The sequence below is a fragment of the Castor canadensis genome, chromosome 5 (genome assembly GCF_047511655.1).
Source record: "Castor canadensis chromosome 5, mCasCan1.hap1v2, whole genome shotgun sequence".
NCBI lineage: Eukaryota > Metazoa > Chordata > Mammalia > Rodentia > Castoridae > Castor > Castor canadensis.
This window is the reverse complement of record NC_133390.1, coordinates 71,268,032-71,288,132: the sequence shown is the minus strand read 5'-3', so window position 1 is coordinate 71,288,132 and position 20,101 is coordinate 71,268,032. Positions and strand designations below refer to the sequence as shown.

General features: G+C 41.5%; 1 protein-coding gene across 2 annotated transcripts in view; it reads left to right on the top strand.

The window, feature by feature from the left end:
• The window catches only part of Hacd2 (3-hydroxyacyl-CoA dehydratase 2), a 110,803-nt gene extending 90,984 nt beyond the window's left edge, over positions 1 to 19,819 (top strand). The window contains exons 5-8 of one of the 2 annotated variants that reach the window (XM_074073295.1): positions 9,272 to 9,393; positions 11,633 to 11,811; positions 15,354 to 15,455; positions 16,706 to 19,819. In XM_074073295.1, coding sequence (XP_073929396.1) covers positions 9,272 to 9,393; positions 11,633 to 11,811; positions 15,354 to 15,455; positions 16,706 to 16,788 — 486 coding nt within the window. In that variant the 3' untranslated portion in view covers positions 16,789 to 19,819. The remainder of the gene's footprint in view (positions 1 to 9,271; positions 9,394 to 11,632; positions 11,812 to 15,353; positions 15,456 to 16,705) is intronic. The other variant, XM_020186469.2, reaches the window with a different exon arrangement.
• Positions 19,820 to 20,101: the final 282 nt, after the last annotated feature.

The following is a 20,101-nucleotide window of genomic DNA, read 5'->3' as shown; positions in this document are numbered from 1 at the left end:
TTTTGATACTTTACACAGTCCTGTTCAGTAAGCCTCTTCTACTCAACCCCTTAGTGTCCAAATCCCATTCTATGTTCCCTGTCTGGCAGCTTACATTTATTGGAGAACTAATGGCTTTCTCGAAATCTGATGATTGTCATTTGCTTTATCTGTTCTCCAGGCTCCTCTTCTATAGGGTTCCTTTGAAACGTTCCTGATTTCAAGAGTTCCTATGGGCATGGTGGCACGTGCCTGTAATTCCAGCACTCAGGAGGAGGAGCCAGGTGGTTCACCACAAGTTCAAGACCAGGCTAGGCTACATAGTGAGGCACTATCTCAAAAAACTAAGAGAGAATTATTATTCTTATACACTGGATGTTATGAGGGATGTGTGTCACAAAATACAAGACAAGTCAGAACTGTTCAAGGTTTAGGGACCCAGCCCTATGCTAAAATTCTATAAGCCTCGTTCTCATCTGACACATGGAGATTCATGAGGTAATACATGTTTTAAAAAAAAAAAAGTGCTTAACATATAGTAAGAGCTCAGTAACTATTAGGTGTCATGACTTTTATTGTCACCTTCATAACTGAAAGCAAGAATCAGACATACATGGACACTTGTGCTCATAGTAGCATTGTTCATAATAGTCAAAAAGGTAGAAACAAGCCAGTGTCCATCAACATATGATAAACAAAATGTGATTTATACGTTATGGAATGTTATTCGGGCCTAAAAAGGAAGGCAGTTCAGATGCATGGACAACACAAATGGGACCCCAGTAGAAAGTCACATGACATGTTACTCTACCCTGATCACCATCCCACTTGTAAAGCTTTCATGCAAGGCTGCACTCTCTTTCCAGGGATGGATCATGCCAGGATTCTTCTACCTCGCCCTGCAGAGGGTGGCAGACCAGTACCCTACCCCACCAGTCACCTAGCTGATAATTTCTAGCAAGCCTGCTAGGGTGAGACTTTGCAACTAGTTCTCAGAGCCTGTGACTGTCTGGGGATGATGCCATCACCTAAAAGTGATTGTCTAGGACAGTGTCCAGCATGGAGTAGGCATTTGCTTTCCATTTGTTTAATGAACCCAGAGAAAAAAAGAAAGAAAACGATAGGCAGGAGGAGGGTGGGTTGGCATAGTGTGACTGCCCCACACACCCCTGGGAAACTGCTAATGTAAATTTGAGGTGGGGTAGGCTGGCAAGCATGAGGCCCTGAGGTCAACCCCCAGTACCACCAAAAAAAAAAACAGTGGGTGGGGTACCAGGCATAGGACACCCCCAGGGCAGCTCTTCCTGTGGGATACTGGGACCCCTTGTCAGGTTAATAGGCAGTTCAAGGCCAGGGAAAAAAAAAAAAAAAAAAAAAAAGATGAGCCTTGAAAGCATTATGCTAAATGAAATAGCCTGACACGGAAGGAAGGACATATACTGATATACTGGATAGGTACTCTTAGAGACAGAGGTTACCAGGGGCTTGGGGGAGGACGGACAGGGGATAATGAGTTAATAGGTGTAGAGTTTCTGTTTGAGATAGTAAAATAGTTCTAAAAGGAACTGGAGGTGTAGCTTAGTGGTATAGTGCTTGCCTAGCATGTGCAAGGCCCTGGGTTCAGTTCCCAACACACACAAAAATAATTCTGGAAATGGATACTGGTGATGGTTGCACAGTATGGCAGTTGTACTAAATACCAATGAAGCACACACTTAAAATGGTTAAAATTGTAAATTTTTTGCTACATATATTTTACCACACATACACAAAAAGATTGCTGAGATTCTAAGATGTAATATGGAAAACTCTGCCTATATATTCTAACAAGAATACTTCCTTTTTTCCTGAGTGTCTGCTGGTTATAGATACAGCCATGCAGCACCTAACGATGTTTCAGTCGATAGTGGTTGCAAAAGATTGTGATGAGTTGAAAACTTCCTACAACAAATGACTCATGGTATTGTAGCACAACACATGGCTCCCTTATTTATGGTGATGCTGGTATAAGCAGACCCTGGCACTATCATCCCTGTAAAAAGTATAGAACATGTACAGTAGGTACATTAGGTGCAGTGTAAGCTGTATCACTTAGGTTTGTGTAAGTGCATTCTGATGTTCACACAGTGATGAAATTGTCTGGTGACACATTTCTCAAAATGAAACAAGTTATTGTATCCCAGCTCCCCTGTCCTTTCCCACAGTTTGTCAAAGGAATGCCAAAGAAAAGAGAGATCACAGGAAGGGCAAAGTTGGGGGATTATAAGCCTGCAATTTGTAATTGTTTTACATTTTTTAAGCATGTGTTGAAGCTCTAACTCCCATGCCATGGTATCTGAAGAAGGGGCCTTTGGGAGATAGTTCCATTTAGATGAGGTCATGAGGGAACAGGGAGAGCAGAGCGCTCACTACCCACCCCCATGTGAGGATTCTTCAGGGGACTGTCTGCAAGTCAGGCTGTCTGCTGCCACTCTGATCCAGACTTCAGCCTCCAGAACTGAGAACAGATTTCCAATGTCTATGGTATTTTGTTATGGAGCCTGGGCAGACTAAGACAAGCATACTCTTTATAATTTTTTAAGAACAGACTCTAGTCCCACCATCTCAGGTTTTGCCCTGATCTTTCCTTTTTCTTTCCCCACCCCTCCCCTCTCCTCTCTGCTCTTCCCAATAAAAGGGGTATTAAGTCTTGTTAGGGGCATTCTTTGGAATAACCAAAACAGTAAGCAGTGGGTTCCAAAGTTCTAAGAAGAACAGGATTTCTACAGTAGTGGCTTTCTTATGTGCACCATCTGTTTTTCTTTGAATGTAACCAAAGTGACAGTTTTTCATGTGCTGATACTCCCCGTGCCTTTTAAAGTCAAGCATATGATACTATTTGCGTATAAAGGTTTTTCTCTTGTGCCCATTTGTTTCTCCAGCTTGAATTTCTGTGTAAACTCCCTTGGCTAAACCACACAAACCGCCCACACCAAGCCACCTCCCTGTAAGAGCAGGGGGTGGGAACCACGTCTGCAGCTGCAATCTCCAGCACTCCACAGGCTGTGCCTGAGAGGGAAAACTTCCCCAGGCAAGCACTACTCCTGCTTGTGGACATGTACCTCCTAAACATGGCTTTCAGACACTTGTGGCAGCATTTCCTGAACCTGCCATTTAGTCCCCTCTTCTCCTCTATAAAATTCGATTATCTCCCTCCTTCTCCCTCCCTTGGTCCTAAATGCCCCTTTTCCCTTAAGAGTTAATCTTAAGTATTTAAAAGAAAATTTAATCTTTTTAAAGCAACCTTATGGAACTATAATGTTTTTTAAATCACTCTTTTTAAGTGTCACTCATTTAACTGTGTCATGTTGTGCAGCCATCACCCTAACTGGTTTTAGAACATTTCCACAGCCATAGTATGATCCCTTGTACACATTTCTAGTTAAGTCCCATGCAGCCCCTGGCAACCACTAATTGCTTTTTGTCTCCAGATTTGCCTTTTCTGGGCTCTGGATGTGATATATAACTGAAATTGTATAATGTGTGGTCATTTGTGTTTGGGTTCTTTTACTGTATTTTTTGTTTTGTTTTGGTGGGACTGGGGTTTGAACTCAGGACTTGCAAAGCGTGCACTCTACTGCTGAGACACACTTCCAAACCACTTTGCTCAGATTATTTTGAAGATGGGGTCTTGCGAACTATTTGCCCAGGCTGGCCTCAACCCTCAATCTTCCCAAACTCAGTCTCCCAAGTAACTAAGATTACAGGTGTGAGCTACCAGCTCCTGGCTAGTATGTTTTTGGGTTCATCTGTATTGTAGCATGTGTCAGTATTTGTTTCCTTTATGTTGCTGAATAGTATTCCACCATTCAGATACATATCATGTACTATCCATCACCTCACCAGTTGATAGATATTTCTGTTGCCTTTACTTTTTGGTTATCATGAATAATAATGCTGGTATGGACATTTGTATGTAAATCATTTTGGGTTTTTTGAGACAAGGTCTCACTACGTAGTACTGACTGGCCTTGAACTCACCATCCTCCTGCCTCACCCTCTCAAAAATTATAGGCATGTGTCACTACCTGTCTTGCATATAAATCTTGTTCAGACACAGTAGATCTCTTACTGTTGATAATTAACAAAATTATCTGTTTCTACTTTTTAATTAAAAAAAGCAGCTGAGTTAAACTTGTAATCCTAGTCCTTTGCCTCTCAAAAATCCCCTCCTAAGATAAACTGGCATTTTTACTTCTGTGAGGCTATCAATTGATTCTTTTTCTATGAGCCGCTGACTTTTGATAAGAGGCTTCCCGTTAGGGGAAAAAATTTTTTTAATTTCCCAACTTTTGCTTTCAAAACAAGAAAACAAGTTATCCTCCAATTTAAAGGGGATTGATTCTGCACAGACCTATATTTAGACCTATGTCGGGGCTGAGCAAGCCAAATATGGGACATATTAAAGACCTTACTGTCAGGGGAAACACAATCTGGGTGCAGTAGCTCACACCTGTAATCCTAGCTACTTGGGAGACAGGGATCAGGAGAATTGCAGTTTGGGGCAAAAGTTAATGACCCCATCTGAACAAACTAAGCCAGGCATTGTGATACAGGTCTATAATCTCAGCTACAGAAGAGGCATGGGCAGATGGATAACAGTCTGAGGCTGGCCCCAGGAGAAAAGGATGAGACCTGTCTGAAAAATAATCTAAAAGCAAAAAGGGCAGGAGGCATAGTTCAAGTGGTAGAGAACTTGCAGGCCCTGAGTTCAGGGGGTGAAAAGAAAAAACAAAATACCAAGAAAAATATTTCTATCCCACCCACTCATCAGTCAGTAGATCTTTTAGTCTCTTCTCCTGCCTTCTTCTCCCCACCCTCTGCGATGAGATCTCACTACATTGCCCAGGCTCATCTCAAACTCCTAATCTCAAATGATCGCCCCATCTAACCCTCTCTGGTCGCTGGATCTGCAGATGTGAAGCACTACTCCCAGCCTCTGCCTTCCTTGATCAAGGAAAATTATTTTTAAGTACTGTTCAATTTTCTACCCATTTCTTTCCCAACTAAAAAAGTTTCAGCTCATGCAAGGAAGTTAGTATTAGCCTTTCCACACGGAGGTTATATGTCTGCCCTTTCCAAGCTCCCACCATACAGCTCCACCTTCTTGACTTTGTGAAACCCTCCCCAGGCAGTCTCAGTTTGGATTTACAGCAGACCCTTGCTACCCACGGGAATACGGTTCCCAGGAGACCTGTTGAGGAAAACCGGCCAGGGCTCAGGATGCACAGATTTCAGTGCTGCACTGTGGGTGCTCGACTCGTTTTTCCCATAATGCCCCCAACTTGCACTAAACAAATCTAAAATTTCACTTTCTCACTTAAATCAAGCACATTCACTTTTACCTTGATTTTTGGGCACTATTTGCTCCTGAGAAAACAGATTTTCACAAAATTAAGGGTAGGGAATCACTCAGCAGATCACAGGACAATTTAAACACAACTGAACTGACAACAACAAGTGGGGCTGACTGAGCTTCTTGACATCCACTGAGCTATGTAATATGTCCGGAATTTAAAATTTTTGTTTTTGACATTACCTCTGATTTTTAAAAAATTTATCTTTTAGACCAGACCTGCTCAGAACTAACTGCATGTAATGAATCCACAAATAAAGCAGGAGAGCACACAGTTTCATAAGATGTCCTATGCTTTTAGTCAGCCGGCTTATTTAAACAAGTTTTCCTATTGAACCGGGCATCTTACCCACTGTTGATTTTATCCGTTATTCTCACATTTGTGTGCCTGGCACATGGTATTCTTTTATGTCCCCACTCTCTTTCCTTTTCCAAGGTGAACTGTGTGAGCTCAGGCATTCTTAGACTGTGTTTCCTGTTTAAAGTAGAGTACGGGGCGCTGAGACTACAGCATTCAAGTGACTGAATCCAGGGGGTTGTTTGAGAACTGCCTCATACCCTGCCGATTCTTACCAAGCTTGTGGCTCACCAAGAACTCTGGACTTCGGGGTTCGCAAGCCAAGGTCTTCTCCAGGCCTACCAGTCATTTTGTTGTTGTCGAACCATATATAACTTTACATTTGCCCTTGCTGGGTTTTTTTAATTTACTTTTATTGTAGTGAAATAAGCATACCATAACATGTACCATTCAGATCACTGAATGTACAGTTTGATCACATCAAGTCCATTCTTGTCATTGCCATCCATCTCCAGAACTTCCTTCATCTTCCCAAACTGAAGCTCCACTCCGATTAAAAAATAATTCCCAAGCTAATGAAGCAGCTCAAGTGGTAGAGCACCTGCCTAGTAAGCATGAAGCCCTGAGTTCAAACTCTAGTACTGCTGAAAAAAAAAAGAGTAACAAATAATTCCCTATTTTCCCTACCCCAGCTCCTGGCAACCTCTGTCTCTACTTTCTGTCTCTGAATTTGACTGCTCTGGGTACGACATGTGAGTGGACTCGTGCAGTGCATATTTCACTGAGCTTATCTTCAAGGCTCATTCGTGTTGCAGCATGTATAAGAATTTACTTTTTAAGGCTAATTAATAAACCATTGTACATATATATATACATATATATATATGCAGCATTTTGTTTATCCATTCACCCATCTATGAACGCATAGATTGCTTTTGACTATTGTGGACAATGCTGTTATAACCGTGGATATACAAATATCAGTCTTATTAGTCTCACTGGTTTTATTTTCTTTTTTATTTTTGGCAGTGCTGGGATTTGAAATCAGGGCCTCAAATTTACTAGGCAGGTGCTCTACCACTTGAGCCACTCCACAACCAGTCTCACTAGTTTTAACTCACTCATTGCATTTTGCCCTTGCTTTATGTTATTGTATAATTATCTGCAAATCAGATAAAATTGATCTCTGACTTTTTTTGAGACAGGGTCTCACTATGTAATCCAGGCTAGCCTCAAATTCACCACATAGCCTGAGGTGGCTTGGACTCTCAATCCTCCTGCCTCCACATCCCAGAACTGAGATTTCCAGGTGTGCACCACCACACCCACCTTCAATCTCTGACTTTATCCAAATCCCTTGTTATTAACAATGATACATTTCCAACTAATTTGAAGTTACCATTGCACAAAATGGCCATTCCCCCTTCCCCAGATCTTTTTTTCTTGTGTGTGTGTTGAGGTGGGGGGGGGGCTGTTACTGGAGCTTGAACTCAAGGCCTTGTGCTTGCTAAGCAGGCTCTCTACTGCTTGAGTCACTCGGTCAGCCCTCCCAGCCTTTTTTTCAAGGATGTACACCATGGTCTTCATAGCTACACTCTAGGAGCAGACTTAGGCTGTGTGAAAGCTGTCTGGTCCCAGAGTGCAGTCATGATGACCATGTCATAAGTCTACCTGTCACCTGGGTCAAATGAGGTTTGGGGGAGGTTACTTGTTTACATATTACCCGTCTGTGTGAAGGCCATTAAGACTACACAGAGCTGGGCACCCAGGGCTCACACCTATAATCCTAGCTACTCAGGAGGCAGAAATCAGGAGGATCATGGTTTGAGGCCAGCCTAGGCCAATAGTTCCTGAGACCCTCTCTCAACACAAAAAAGGGCTGGCAGAGTGGCTCAAGTGGTTAAGCACCTGCCTAGCAAGCATGAGGCCAAGTTCAAACCCCAGTACTGCCAAAAATAGAGAGACTGCACAAACACTAATGTCAGGCATCAAAAAGAAGGGAGCTGAGCCTTGGAGTAACCGATTAGGACTGAATTCCTTGGCTCCACAAATATTGATTGAGCTTCTACTTGTGAAAAGCATCCTCAGCACTTCTGGAATACAAAAGATGAATAAAACACTCCCTGATTTTAAGACGATTTACAGTACAAAATGCTGAGAACTTAGCACAGAGGTCTTTATGCAAGGCTGTAGTCATAGCTGTAAAGAATATCACCTTCAGATGAAGAAAATCACAAAATCCATGAAAAAGAAACTTGTACCCTGAACATATTTTTACCATAGATAGGTTTTAAGCAAGGATTTGTGGACAGACTGAAAAATCTCAGCATGAAAGCTTTCAAGGTGTTTAGCTTTTGCTTTACTTTGGTTGATAGAAAAGCACCAGGAAAACAAAAAGTACTCTTTCTCTTGACAGAATAAAATTCTTATTATTTTTAGAGAATAGTAACTATGCATTTATGAAATTCTTTGTGAGAGCAATTTAGTTAATAGCTATGTAAATGACTACTTACTTCACTGTGTAGGTGGATCAACCGTGTACACTTTCTGAGAAAGAATGTAAGTGCTAGGAACTGTTGCCACTGCAGATGGAAAGAAGCAAAAGTGAAGGCTGCAGTGCCATACCTCTGCTGCTGGGTGAGGGCAGGCAGAGAAGTCCAGCTGGCAGTGGAGACTTGCTTGATAAACCAAGTGGGATTTCTTATCTCATCCAGATCGTGAACTTCTAAGGATACATGGGGACTAAAGTGAATTGTGTTGCAAGTTGTTTATTACTGGTTTTTGAGCACAAAGAACATTATAAACCCAGCTGGGGTGGGGTGGGATGGACGGTACTAGAAGTTAATGCAATAGCCATAAATTCCCATGCAAGGTACATCTCCTAAAAGTCACCTACAGGGGCACTTTGAAAGGACTGTTGTTTTTCAGCATGAAAATGGCTTTGGAGGAGGCTGGCCGTGTCATGGCTCCGTAGCTTTCGCTGCCTTCCGTGTGTGATCAGCATGGAAGTTTCTGCAATCATGCAGGAGTTAACCAGGTCTGGTCTCAGGGCAGAAGTCAGCAGTGGGCCAGCATAAATGAGCCCAATGGTAGATGGTGTCCAGCTCTTCCCTCTCTTGAGCTCATCCTTCCCAGTGAATGAGTGTCATCTGCATCTGTGCTGTAATCATTACCTTCCCCTTCTTTGAAATCTCCTCGGATTCCCAGTTGTCACACAGACTGCATTCAGTTCTTGGCAATGAATCTCAACCTTTGAACCAGTTTGTCCTCCCTGCCTCCCCACCTACTTTTGACTTCTACTAGCATCAGCTTGTTTTCTCCGTATCAGGGTAGCAAAGGAACCCACAGAAACTCAGCGTGTTTCTTTCTGGGGGCTAGAGCTCATCCAGTTCCCTCCCCTACAACTTCTTTATCACCTGGTTCCACACATTTCTTGTCACAGACACCTAGCCCTTTCTATGGTGGGGCCACAGCCATGGAAGATAGAAACCAGTGGCTGGGTTGGTGGACCCAGCCAGTGAGCCCTATAGGTACTACGCATCGTGAGGGCCAGTTTCCTAATATGCATGTGTTTGCTTTCATGTTTCCTTTTCCTCCAGGTGCAGAGTGAAGACAGTGTTATCCTGTTCGTTACTGCCTGGACAATCACAGAAATTATCCGTTACTCCTTTTATACATTCAGTCTATTAAACCATCTGCCTTACCTCATCAAATGGGCCAGGTAAAAAACTCTATGCCACGGACTAACTTGGAATTATCCATCACCACATTTGCCTAAATATTGCCTCAAAGTTTCTAAAAATAAAATTGTGTAAGGCAGAGATTGGGGAGAAGTCTAGTCTATAGATTTCTCACAATAAGGGTCAACTCTGATCAATAGAAACATGCTCTATAGTATGTGTATTTTACTCGCTATTTTTATTGGAGTTAGTTCTTTTCAGTTAAATTATTTAGTAGAGATTTGATTGATATATTCTCTGTCTTTATCAAACTTTACTGGTGAATTTCTGCCATTATGGTGGTTTTGGACCAAATCTAATACTCCTAAGTCTCAATTTTGTTAAGTTGCTGTGACTCTTAAATTAACTGTTAGTTAATAGCAAACATTGCATGGTATTCTTAGCTTACAAGTTTTATTTTGCTTCCATTGTTTTTACCAGTACTACTCAATTATGACTTGGGCAAAAGACTGATAGTTCATCTGTTTAACTTAACTAACCCATGAGACAACTGTAAACAGTTTCCACCTTGGGAAGACTATGGAGAGGGGGCGAGGGTGCAAAGCAGAGGATCCAAATCATCCTAGGAGCCAAATGCTTCCTTTCATAGAAGGAAGATAGTGGTTACTAGGCAACTTATGAGTTCAGTGATTGAATTAGGGCCATAATCCAGTTGTTTCCAAAATCTCAAGTATGAGATCTTTATTTTTATCATTTTTTACAATAAACATTTTTATTAGGAAAAGGGAAGAATGGGAATCATAGCAGCTGCTAACCAACCTGCATAGCAATGTGAAAGCTACCTACCCGTTTTCAATGGAAGTTGTTTGGTTTTTTGTTTTTTGGTTTTTTTTTTTATTCATATGTGCATACAATGTTTGGGTCATTTCTCCCCTCTTCCCCCCGCCCCCTCCCTTGCCCCTCTCCCCCTCCCTCCCTTACCCCCTCTTACCCCTCACTACCTGGCAGAAACTATTTTGCCCTTATCTCTAATTTTGTTGAAGAGAGAGTATAAGCAATAATAGGAAGGAACAAGGGTTTTTGCTGGTTGAGATAAGGATAGCTATACAGGGAGTTGACTCGCAGTGATTTCCTGTGCGTGTGTGTTACCTTCTAAGTTAATTCTTCTTGATCTAACCTTTTCTTTAGTTTCTGGTCCCCTTCTCCTATTGGCCTCAGTTGCTTTAAAGTATCTGCTTTAGTTTCTCTGCATTGAGGGCAACAAATGCTATCTAGTTTTTTAGGTGTTTTACCTATCCTCATACCTCCCTTGTGTGCTCTTGCTTTATCACAATGGAAGTTGTTGACTGAGCCTTGATTTATTATTACTGAAAGACTCTTTTGGCCACTTTTCTCCATGGCCTATGGAAGATTCTTTCTTTCTCACTGTTCTCTCTAAAAACCTAGGTTGGCAATGAGGAATATGTTTTTCCTTCATCTTCATAGATTTCTCAGCACAATTTTTGTATCTGGGAGTTTGGAATTCAGTGTTCGTTGTGATCTGTGAGCAGCTAAAAGTCAGTGCGTGACACCTCAGAGTGGTTTTCAGGCTCTGTGGGTAGCAACTACTCTCTGAATTCTTTTGAAACAGAGAACTTTTAAAAGTGAAAATAATTGTATGGATTCTGTCATGTGATAGTAATTGTAATTGTGGGACCTTTTTAATTGAAAATTTCAACGCTATTAAGAATTTTTAATGTTGTTAAAATTTGCATATATTCCATTTTTCCCAATAGCATGTGCAGACATTTGGAAAACAGTGTATTATGCACATTTGATGTGCTGTTTTTCTTCAGGCCACTCACTGTATATGCTAGCGTGTAACACCTTCCTCTCAACCCCCTCCCCAATCTTCCCACCCTACCCCTTAGCCCACAGGGCTGAGCCCTTCAGCATAAACCCTGACTTAATGCCCATACTCTAGCAGTGTTTGGTATCCCTGATACCAAATACTGCTTCGCTTTGCTTTGAAGGATTGTTTTTGAAGAGTTGTTTATTTTGTTAGGCCAATTTTTGAGGTTGACTGAACACATTTATTTTGTTTTAGAACATTCAGAAACATACCTACTATAGGCCCTTTTGAAAAACTGGCTTATAAAACCTGAATTTAGACAGTAGGTAAACAGGAAATGTAGGAACAAGAGCTTTCTGAAAGACCAGTGCTGATTGGAAGAGTGGGAGTGCATCTTTCTGCTAATGCTGGCTTTGAGCCTCAGTAATGAGTATCTTGTCTTGTTTCAGGTACACACTTTTCATTGTGTTGTACCCAATGGGAGTGTCGGGAGAATTGCTCACAATATACGCAGCTCTGCCCTTTGTCAGACAGACTGGCCTCTACTCCATCAGTTTACCTAACAAGTACAATTTCTCCTTTGACTACTATGCATTCCTAATTTTAATAATGATCTCCTACATTCCAAGTAAGTAAATAGTAGTTCATATATTTATTTGTGTTTTAAAATTTGTCTCTACAATAACTAGAGTTAGATGCATTTGATTGTCTTTGTACCATATCCAAGTAAATATAAATCTAATTTATTGGGAACCCCTTGGTTTTTGTTGACTGCTAACTATCAAAGGGAATTTTTCTCTGGTAGATGAACCCTTCTCAGTACAACTGCCAAAATGCAGCCCTTTTCAGTGTGTAGGTTTGAAACACTGACTACCAGGATAGATTAACTATGTATTCAGAGAATGTACTGAGTAAAAAACAAAAAAGCCATTAAAGGTCTTACCTTGGTTTTATTTTCCTGTCTCTTGAGAATTGCTTAGTATGGTTTGTGAAAAACATTATAAAAGGATTTCGCTTTGCTTATTATATCAAAATAGACAGTTTTGCTTCATTTTAAGGGATCAGTAGTTGACTAGAAACAGGAAAATAAAAAACATTTTTTCCTCCTGCATTTCTCATTTTCTTGTTGAGCACTAAACCCTCTGAATGGGATACAGTGTACCCTTCCATGTGATTTCCAGTTATTTCAGTGGCACCACTGAAGGTTTAAATATACAGAGAATCAAATGTACCTCTGAGCATACATGGTGGCAAAAAGGAAAGGACCTGTATAAAGCCTCTGGGAGGAGGTTCTTGTTGCTGAAGGTGAGAATGTAGTCTCCTCAAATGCTGGTGTTCAGTTGTAAATACAATTGACTTCTGTATGCGAGGATATAAAATGTTCATGTTTCTCCTCATTTAGCTATTTCTGTAGTCATTGTACCTCTTACCTTAGTCTATAAGACACTATAGTCTCCCCTAAACCCAAGTTAAATTCAAACAGGGATAAATTTTTTTTTATTTCACAGCATTACCTGAATGAATCATTATAACAATCATAAGTGACGTGTTTGTGTCCCTTTGAAAATTGCATTTTGTACATTGTAGGGAAAAAAACTACATCCACAACATTTATCTTGAAGAAATTCTTGGATGCAATCCTGCTTCATGATTCATTTTCCACTCTCTTCCTTTACTGCTGGAACCAGGGTGTATAAAGGCTATCTTTCTTGAAACATAACAGTAGTCAATTTTTAAACATAAGACAAATATGGAAGAGTCTGAAATTTTAAGTAGTAAAAATTGACATATTTTTCACCTTTCTAATTTTGTTTCCTTAGAGCTTCATTCTCCATTTCTAGAGCTACAATGTATAGTTGTGGTGTTACCATACTCAAAGTAGCACATGTTATCCCTGTGGGCACCACAGGGTTGTTTCAGATGAATAAGAGACATGTACTACATTGGGTAGCTGGGAGAGGCAGGGAGGGTATTGTGAACTCACACCCAAACAAGGTGCTTCCATGCTGAGGAAAACCCAGGCATTCTAACCTCAGAGATCTTGTCAGATTTTTACTCTGCTATGAAGAAGGGCTTCATTCCTAGAGCAGCTCTCCAGGCAGCATCACTCTGCCTGCATCTGCTAGTCTTTTGGGGTCCCAAGTAGCCAACCACTGCTGAACCTTTTGCCTCTACCTGTGCCTCTTGTAGTAACAGGCTAGTCAGGCAAGAGAGCCCTCATTATGATAGGACTCCTCCTGAAGGAAAGCATAGCCAGCTCTGTGGGGTTTTCCCTCTTGGCTATGACAGAGGAAGAAAAGTAGTCACAGACCTCAGGGCCAGCTGTCTTGTAGAGAATAGGGAAGAACCATCCTCCCAACGGAATGCTGCCTTCTTGGCCTCAACTCCTTCCTCCTCCCAGTCTTGGCCTCCTTTTGGTAGGAGAACTTGGCTTGGTTAAAGTCTAATTTCTTTTTTAAAGGCAGCTTAACTCTTGTAGTCCAGGGCAAAGGGTGGATTTCAAATGAAGATTTAAAGATTCCCTCCAAATCCCTAACAATGATATGCCCCAACTGCCCACCCCCATGCAAGATGGCAGCCCAGCCTGACTCCTGCTGCAGGTCACCATATGTGAGCTGGCGCTCATCAGTGGCCATGTATAATTTCAGTCGTTCAGTTGTTACCATTGAGACCAGTTTGTACATTGCCAACTGCACATTTCCAAATGTCCAGTGCTTTGTATCTTTAAGAAGAAAATGAAGAATTAGGTGAGTTGCTGTGGATATGCAGTCTCTTTCACCAAATTTGGTTTTCTTTCTAAAGTTCTTTCAGTCCTTTCTGGTGGGAAGTTGATGATACACGTGTATGTTTACGGCCCTGATCCATTGCTACACACGTAGCCCGAGTTGTGACTCATGAACCTCAGCCCCAGGACTGTCCTTGCGTTGACACTCCTCCCCTTCCCTGCTGCAGTTCCAGTGTGTATAGTAGCAATGCGGTACATTTCTGCAGGCCTCAGCAGATACCTAAGTCTTGTTTACGTTTTCAAAAAAAACTTGGCAAAAATTGGCCATGGGAGCAGAGACAAAAAAGATTGAGAAATACCACTTCGGGCTGAAGACACCAAGGAGCCAGCACTGCCCAGGGTGTCAGTGGCCATGCTATGCTTCATGCCATCACACATGCACAGTGACTGTCTCTCTTGTGTGTTCTGACTTGGACCACAGAAGGTAGAATTCTCAAAAGCCTCTTGTTGGGTTGAGATTTTTTTAGTTTGCAGGGTAGCCTGATGTATCTGTGAGTCTGGAATTGTTCCAGTCATTTTACTTAGGTTCAACCTAAACACATAGGTAATTCCAATGGATACAGTATCAAATCATTGACTGCCAAGAAATCACTGCTGTCTAGGTGTGGTGGTACACGCCTGTAATCTCAGCTACTCAGGAGTCAGAGACAGGAGGATTTCAAGTTCAAGGCCAGCCTGGGAGAAGTTAGCAAGATCCTATCTTAAAAATAAAAAGGGGCCCTGAGTTAATACTCTAGTAACACACACACACAAAAGAGTGGGGACTGGCTCAAGTGGTAGAGCACTTGCTTAGCAAGCTCAAGGCCTACATTTAATCCCCAATACCTGAATTTAATTTAAAAAAAAAAAGTCATTGCTGGAGCTGTAAAGAAGAGCCCAAGAGCCCCCAGCCACCTGGCTCCCATACTTGTCCCTTTACCTTGGGCACTAAAGAACTTCTTAGAATTGTAAAAGAATGAGAAGACGTTATCTGCCCCGTTTCTGGCCTCTGACTCTGCTGATGGCCACAGGCTGTTGCCCGTGCTGTAATGGCACACGTAGCTATCTTCTTGCTTTTACTGCTACTGAGAGCCTAATGAATGGCCCTCACTCCATCTTCTCCCTCAGAGCCCCCAAATTGGCATGAGGCTCAGCCACCCACTGTGGGGCTGTGGGATATAGTAATCACAAATACCACCAGTGAGAGTCCTTAGCATAATCAGTTCACAAAGATTCCGAATACTAAAGTAAATCTAGAAATGTGACTGGTCCCACATTTCACATGATTATAGTTAGCATTCCTTCTGGCTAATTACATCTTTATCCAGTTTTTAGGTTAGAGAGCTTGTCAAATTTTCTGGATTTTGTATCAAAATAGTTCTGTCCCTGTTGAATTCTCTGCATAGCTGGGTCTTTTCTGTGGATAACTTCTTGGCTGAAAATAGCAAGTGAAGTGGACTGCGCCATGGCTCCGTGCCCGGACCTCCACTGCTGTCCATCAGATCTGTGTGAGCACCTCCTGACATTTGAGAATATTGGAAGCATCATTTGAAATTTGGCCAACTTAGAATCCATTTAAAAAGGAAGAAACTGTCCCAGGAGAGTTGGCATTAGTCAAAATTACCATCCCCTAAATATAGGTTATTGTCCAAAAAAATAGAGATTGGAGCCATTGGGGAGGGGTTGAGGAAAGGGCATGTACTCCAAAGACTATCTAACATGGAATTGCTTACATGGTGACTGAACCTTCAGTTTACAGAAACAGTTTGAAGGCCAGATTGCCCAAGCCAGCCATTTCTCAGAAGGGTGTTTTGGGTAGACAGTTACTAGTTGGGAGGACCATTGCATATTGCAGGGCATTTTAGCATCCCTGGTCTCATGTGCTAAACACCAGTAGTCTCACCTTCCTGCCCATTTCCAGATAGTCCCTAGGGAAGCAGGCCCACCTGTTCATTTGAGAACCAGTACTTTTTAAAGTATCCTGTGAAAAGAACAGAAGACTCTCCAGTGCCTGAAATACTGGCTTCCTTTCTTCCTTCCTTTTTGCCTTTTCTACATCCCATCCTGGCTTGGTTGTGTTTAGATCAAATGTTACAGCCTTCCTTCCCCTCCCCAGTCTCCCCATTCAAAAACAACCTTTCTCAGAAGTGTTTTGAGGAGATTTCCCTCCCAGACAGACCAGGTTAGATGGGTTAAGAATCCAGAGTCTGGTCCTGACTCTGTCAGTAATTTGCCGTTGAGACCCCTGGCAAGTTGTTTACCCTCTTTGGAGCCTGAATTCCTGTCTTTGAAATAGGAATACTCCATCACTAGTCTTCTTTAGCTGGTGGTTGGGAAATTAGCCAGAATAACTGTGAGTAGAATATAAGAGAGTATAAAGCATGTCATTTGGCAGGGCTGTGGTATGGCTCAGGGTCTAGCATGCATGAGTCCTGGTCAGTCCCCAGCACTGCAAAAAGAAAATAATACAGTTATTACTGTTTTCATTGTGCCATTTGGTGGCTCTGTGGCATCTTGATAGGTAATGGCAGTGAAAACGGTGTCTGTCGTTTCCATGCCACATCACTCTTCCTCAGCTAGAGCAGGAAGAGGTACACATATGAGTGTTGTCCCTCCTTCCACACGGCCTCTTCACTTCCTTCCTCGGTACTGGATGAGAAGGCAGGCAGAGGGTCCGGCAGCACTGCAAGCTCAGGGGCTTTAAGTAGAACATGCAGTTTTAAATGGCCTCCTTAACTCGCTCTTTCTTTTCTTTCAGTTTTCCCCCAGCTATACTTCCACATGATGCACCAGAGGAGAAAGATCCTTTCTCATACTGAAGAACACAAGAAGTTTGAATAATTCCTGCTTTCTGCACCATCCAAACCCCCCAAAACCAAACTTTTCAATGATCAAAAAATGCTGCAGACTTTTTGAGTTCCCAATACGTTTCATAGAAAATAAGTAAGAACTATTTTTAAAATATTTTAAAAAACAAAACAAAAACCAAAATCCAGTGTCACATGGGCCTGGGATTTTATAGAAATTTAAATAAATAAATAAATAAATAAATAAAAGGCTGTTACATAAAATATCCTGGCCGGTCCTTTTTCAGCATGCTCTTCCAACCAAAAGTTCCCAGTATTTACAATGGCACTAGAAAGGGATTTGGCATTCTATCTCTTCCTGTGTCTTTCATGTGTCTGATTAAAATGAAAATCTGTAACACTGAGTACTTGGGAGTTACAGTCTGAGTAATGAGTTGCACCAACCGACCGCCCAGCTTGCGGTGGGAGTTAATTTCAGTCTGCAGTGCGTTTATTCCCTTCTCAAAGCACTTGACTGCATGTTGGAAACTGTATTTTTGAAGTGGCAAACTTTGTCTTCTGAATGATCTGAAGTTCTTCCTGGGCCGGCCCTTGCCCCTCGTAGCTAGTGAATGAGTTACAAAATATATATGCCTGTGAGGCTTTGGGGTGGTGCCCGTAAGCAGAAAACCACTAGAATTCCTTGGTTTGTTTCAATTGAGTCATTACCGCCTGCCACTAAGAAATGCGCTTCAATTTAATACGTATGTGTAAGTATATTTTAATGAACCCACCATACCTGGAGCTCAGCTCAATCATATTTTAACAAATGACAGTCCTCACACAGGGAACACTCAATAGTTAGGAAGTGACTAGTACCTTTCACAGCACTGTTCTCAGAGCACCTCTGAGTAACAGATTTGCCAACAGCTATTCTCATTTATGGACTCGAAGCCCATCTTGTCACATAGGAGTAGGGAATCTGTTACTTAAAGCACATAAATGGTGTTGCTTTAGAAAATGTAGTCCAGAAAAACATTCAGGAATGGTTTATTTGCTCTTCTGTTTAGATCCTTTTCCTAATTACGGTCCTGTGTTAATTCCTACCAAGTTACCAATCCAGAGGAGCACATGTTCTAAATGGGCAGTCTTGAGCAGAAAATAGCATCGTCTCCCATGTGGAGTAGCCTCAGAACAGTTTTTTGTCCTATGGACGTTGTCTAATTACCATCATGTCTTGCTGGGCCTGGTGGTACATGCCTGTAATCCCAGTACTAAAGAGGCATAGCATAGATAGGAGGATGGTAGTCTGAGGCCAGCCCCAGGTAAAAGAAGTGTGAGACCCTACCTGAAAAATCACTAAAACAAAAAGGGCTAGAAATGGTAGTGTACTTTTTTTCTTTTACCTAGCAAGTATGAGGCCCTGAGTTCAAATCCTAGTTCTGCCAAAGTGGGGAAATACCATGACTTAAGGAACTTAATTGATCAGTCACGTTTAAAACCCTCCAGAAAGGGTTGGATGAAAAATTCCAAGCCCAAATCTAGGTGTGCGTTAGATTTTAAACACAGTATCTTCTTTATGGAGCCTTTCCCCTTTTATTATTTTTGGTTGATCTTTAAGACTGTAAAAGTCTAACTTAGTAATTGTCATTTAAAATATAATTGTTAATATCAGAAGACTATCATAATGAAAAACTAAAATTTTAAATGCATATTTTCATAGAAGCTTGAAAATAATGCAGGTGTGTAATTATTTTTAAATTGAACATTAAAATTCTTCAAGTAAGCACTCTTAACTCTGGTGTGTTGAGATTAGAGTCTGTTCTTGCATTTGAAAGACAAATATGTGGGAAAGATGATTCCCTTCCCCTCTTTAATCTTCCTGAAGTATTGCTGTGGTAAAGTAAAGCCAACTTGGGGCAGATTAGCCTAATGACTTTACTTGGCTAAAATTATTTCAGTTGTTTTAGGAATGGGAGCGGAAGATGGGATGAATAAAGCAGGTTTTCCACCGTTTCAAGACAGGGAATTTTATTCAGGCCTCTCGATTGTAAATTGTCACTGATTATGAAGAACATTCTTTTGCAGCCCATGGTATTGCATTGAAATGAACTTTGGCAATGAGAACACAGCCAATGGCTCCCTTTTCAGAAAGGGTCTCCACCCCAGAGTGTTTTTGTACATCAGTATTGAAGATACTTGCAGCAGATAAGTAGGCGTCACTTTGTCCTTCAGTAACCTCTGCAAGCAACTGGGCTTTTTAATCCCTAACATGAATTAATTTCTCCTTTGAAGTGGTAGTGTTCTTTAATAAACTGAGAACATCCCACCTCCGCCAAAGGTCACATCTTAGAGGGCGTGAACAAGGAAGGTGGCTTTCAACAGTGTTGTGTCAGACACCCGTCCTCCCAGCACCCGCTTGCTTGCATGTCTCAGATCCTCCAGGGGCCTCCTTCTGAGAATCCTTTGAGGTGCACAGCAGTGCTTTATAGACACAAGCTGCTAATCTGGTGATTGCTAAGGTTGGGATCACTCGTTTCCATGCCCCCACTGATATCAAAGACCCCATGGAGTCAGGAGTGGAATAAAGCACTGTCCTCCCAGAGGAGAAAGTTCCTCTGAAGCAGACTTGAGACAGGATGGAAGACATAGCGCTAAGAGATCACACCCTCATTTTTCACTTGTGTTGGTAATTCATCTCTGATAAAAGACTGGTCCAACCTGCAAATGATTTTCAATTCCGAGTTTCAGATAAACCATTTTAAAACATCAAATTCTATATACTCTGCTTTGTTGAAATTTGGGTAAATAAAAAGTAACACCATATATACAGTCATTTTTGTATTTTTTCTATGTTGTGAAAACCAAAATTGTAATTTTATAAGTCTTTGATTCACTAAAATTATATAATTTAAATGTATTTTTTGTATATTTAGAAATAAGGAGTTCAAAAACTATGCTTAACTTTCTATGCATGCATTTGAAAGCTGTTTCTACCTGACAGTGTTCATGCAGTACTAAGTTGTATTCGTAAAATACTGATGTGTTGCATTTATTTCAAAATAAACTGGTGTGTGCTCTGCCTAGATCTGGCCTGAATGCCGTGTTACAGGAATGTGAATGTTTGGCTCTGTTATGGACTCTAGCTCAACAACTTTTAAATCTATTTCTGTTATTCTTAATGGTTCTGCACTTACAGGAAAAGTAGATTTTATTAAGAGGTTTCCAGAAAGCCATTCTTCCCTGCCAGTCAGTTCAAGCTCACCAAACCAGGCTACAGGCTTGCTGCAGAGGGACAGGAGGCATTCTTCTGTTGAGGAACCAAAAATCTAAGAAATTAATCAGCCAAAAGTCGAGAGCCCTTTTCT